General features: G+C 36.0%; 1 protein-coding gene across 1 annotated transcript; it reads right to left on the bottom strand.

Annotated features, from left to right (window-relative positions):
• Positions 1-270: 270 nt before the first annotated feature.
• On the bottom strand, positions 271-3,214 carry LOC131606476 (beta-glucuronosyltransferase GlcAT14C-like). Its single transcript, XM_058878697.1, has 4 exons — positions 2,502-3,214; positions 1,304-1,379; positions 1,081-1,196; positions 271-966 (listed from the first exon to the last, which is right to left on the bottom strand). Exons 1-4 carry the CDS (start codon positions 3,046-3,048, stop codon positions 452-454), a joined length of 1,254 nt encoding a protein of 417 aa, XP_058734680.1. The 5' UTR covers positions 3,049-3,214; the 3' UTR covers positions 271-451.
• Positions 3,215-3,415: the final 201 nt, after the last annotated feature.

The following is a 3,415-nucleotide window of genomic DNA, read 5'->3' as shown; positions in this document are numbered from 1 at the left end:
TTACTCCGAATTTCAATTGTCGAAGGAAGTGTTCGAAATTTATTATCTAGACAAATGTTTACTTGCATTTGATGTGTTCCTGATAAAAATATTTGTCCCATTGTAGTATTTTCTTAATATTAGATGCATTTAGATTTCAATCTTCAAACTGTGCAAAAGAATATTTTTGAATATTCTTGTTTCACCTTCATCTCTTTCTTTTGGTGGCATTTTTATCTCTATTTTGTATCATTGTATCGACTATATGGCTCTTTATCAGTATGGTTATTTGGTGTCATTTGATAGTTACCATTGTATAAATGAAATTGAAAAAACACTTCTTAGTTGATTGTATTCATCCAATGTTATGATATTCTTTGAGTAGTTAAATATCTACATCAAACTAATTACAATTTCATCAACTCATTAAAACAATAAGGTTAATCAAAAGCAATAATTACTGTTCAAAATGTTATTTACACTGTTTTGGCCTGAAATTTTCAGAATCCAATAGTTTCAACATCAGTTTCTCTAGAATCTTTGATCTCAAACTAGGTTTAACAACATCTGGATTTCCATAAACATCACAAGGATTTTTCCCCTTTGTAGAATCGCCAACGCACCAACCACCACGAGTAACATAACCATCCGATCTTCCCAATAGTTCTTTGTCGATTTTATCGAGAACCGGGTCGTCCTTGTCGAACCTGCGAGCAAAAGGCGCGCCGCTATGCGCCATGTCATTGAAATGCTCAAGTTTCAAAGACAAAGGATGTTGTTTTGGCGGGTTGTCCCATTTTAAGTAACGAAGATCGTGGTTTACTGTTGTGTTTTGATAGTCCTTGTGATTGCAAATGACGGTATGGAAGTAGCCTTCGTTTGACGAAAGGAAGTTCGTGTAGTACATGAGGAGAGTGCGAGGGAGGTTGTCCCAACCCCATACGCAGAACTCGAGAAACGGTTTTGTAAGGACAACCCATTCAGAACCTGAAAACCGAAAACCAACAATGCTGTTAGCTAAAATGTACATGTTTGGTTCGATTCAGTTTCCTTTCTGAACCGAACCGAGCTGTGAACAATCCTACGCGCTAAGTTCAATACCTGTGAATAACTTGAACGAAGACGGGAGAGATCTTTTCTCTTTAGCGTAGTAAACACTCGATACCCTTGAATGATATAAGCCTGGATCGATAATGATAGGTCTGGCTCGTTGAAACCTGATATTCAAAGTTACGATAAGCGTAGAAGGATCATGATCATGTATAGAATTTATTCGAGTTTAGTAACAAAGAGTTAGACATGGATAAGTAATATGTATACTCACTCTTTCCAGCCCATGTTACTTGTATGCTCAATGAAGTTCATATCCCTAGGCATGAATGAAAATACATGCAAGAGATCTGAAACAAGAAGGTATATGGCAAAAAGTCAGGGAAATAAACAAAAAATAATGTTGGATAACAACTAACACCAAAGTGTCAGTGCACCCAATAACAGCAAAGTCTCTATCCAAGCACCGGCCTTGAGAGCCGATGTTCTGATGGCTGAACTCTACAATGTTTTACTCGGTATATCCAGTCAGACCTTTCTGATCAATCGATAACCTTCTCTAATACCAACTGATAAGTATCTAACACTTAGCGAACACACTCTATAAAACAAGCTATGGAAGAACATAGTCATATAGCATTCTGTTATATCCTTTATTCCATGGCAAGGCAAACGGAGATTTTGATTTAGTTAGAAAACTAAACAAATATTCTGTCATTCAGCCATGACCACAACTAGGGTTTCTAAAAATGTCGGCCACTTTGATATGAAACACGACATAAAGATTTTTTGATGTCTAACACGCATCAGTCTCATTTAACCACAATCTTTATATAGCACCTAAACATTAGATTAATGTCGGGTGTTCAACAGAGAACACTGACATGACATCAACACATAGATTACATTCAATGACTTCAATTTTCTCATAATATAAGTTGTGTTAGAACAAGAACCAATATAGAAAATTAAAGAGAAATGAAAGTAAAAAAGAATGAATATGATCAATCAATCTTTGTTAACGCAGTTTGGCATATGGTGTCTACATTTGCTACTATAGAGCAAATATAGTTCTCTTAAGATCCGTTTGGAGTTTCCACATAATATGAATCATACTCGACAAGTTGTATCTATGAGACAATGTAGTGTCTTGTCTATGTAAATTCTTCATAGATCTTGACTCCTATATCCAAGACCATGACCATAATTTAAAACCTTGATCTAGTTTAACTTAAATTTTAGTCTAAATATTGTCAATTAAACTCTAAAACAACCGATCATTAGTTGGTCCAATAGTGATTGGCACTGGACTTGGTAGGGAGAACTTTGATCCCGCAACTGTGATCGGGAGGGAGCTGGACCCACTTGATGCCAGAACTTACCCCCAAACCGGAACCGGACTATACCAGTTGTGATAAGAAGAAAAAAAAACTCTAAAACAAAAACATAAACATAAACATAAAAACACTAACCATCCTGAGAGAAGAGAGGATAATCAGAGGCACTAAGATTAACAAACCAATCCCAATCATGAACCTTCTTAAGAAACAAAGCAACAGAATGAAGAGTAGAAGCAACCATAGAAGGACCCTTATAAGTAACCAAATCACCTTTCCCAACAACCATAACATTCCCAAAAAAACCAAAAACCCTCTCCGATTTCACATACTTTGCAACCTCAAGCCTCTCCTCATCAGAAGCCTCTAGATCAAGGTGAAGAAGATAATAGTTTCTTGGATGATATGTTGCTTGAAGAACCCTCTTGAGCTGTGAAACTTCCCCTTTAGTACCGGTTAACAAGTATGCGAATTTGGGGAGGTTTGGGAGGTTGAAATTGGTGGTGAAATTTGGATTTTCGGAGGAAAGGGATGAGGATGAGGGTTTTGAACGAGGGAGGAGGATGAGGAGGAGGAAGAGGAGGAGGGAGATTGTTAGGGTGGGGATTATGAGCCATTTACGGTGGTTGTTATGGTGGTTGTTGTGGTGGTGGTGGTGGTGGGAACTGTGGTTTCGTTTCATTGGAGATTGTAATGTTTTTTGAGATTTGGTTTAAACATTAAAAAAAGGAAAAAGAAAAACATAAGATGTTTTTGTTTGTGCTATGTATGAAGTTACTGTCTTTTTTTTGAGGTTGTTGGAAGAGGAAACCGTAGCTAAGTTGATTTTGGTTTGTTTAACTGAAAATAGACATTGATTGTAGCATGTTAACTGATTACTAGTAATGTGTTTTGTGTTTCTTTTTTTTTATAAACAAGATGAAAAATGTGTTTGTGTATAAAGGAGATAAAATTTGGTGGATTTAAGTGTTTTTAGAGAAGTGTAGAAAGTTTTATATTTTTTATTTTGTAGTTAGTTAATTTATTGGTGATTGATGCTGAATTTAGTA

Source organism: Vicia villosa, linkage group LG5 (assembly GCF_029867415.1).
Source record: "Vicia villosa cultivar HV-30 ecotype Madison, WI linkage group LG5, Vvil1.0, whole genome shotgun sequence".
Taxonomy (NCBI): domain Eukaryota; kingdom Viridiplantae; phylum Streptophyta; class Magnoliopsida; order Fabales; family Fabaceae; genus Vicia; species Vicia villosa.
This window is presented reverse-complemented; position numbering and strand designations above follow the sequence as displayed.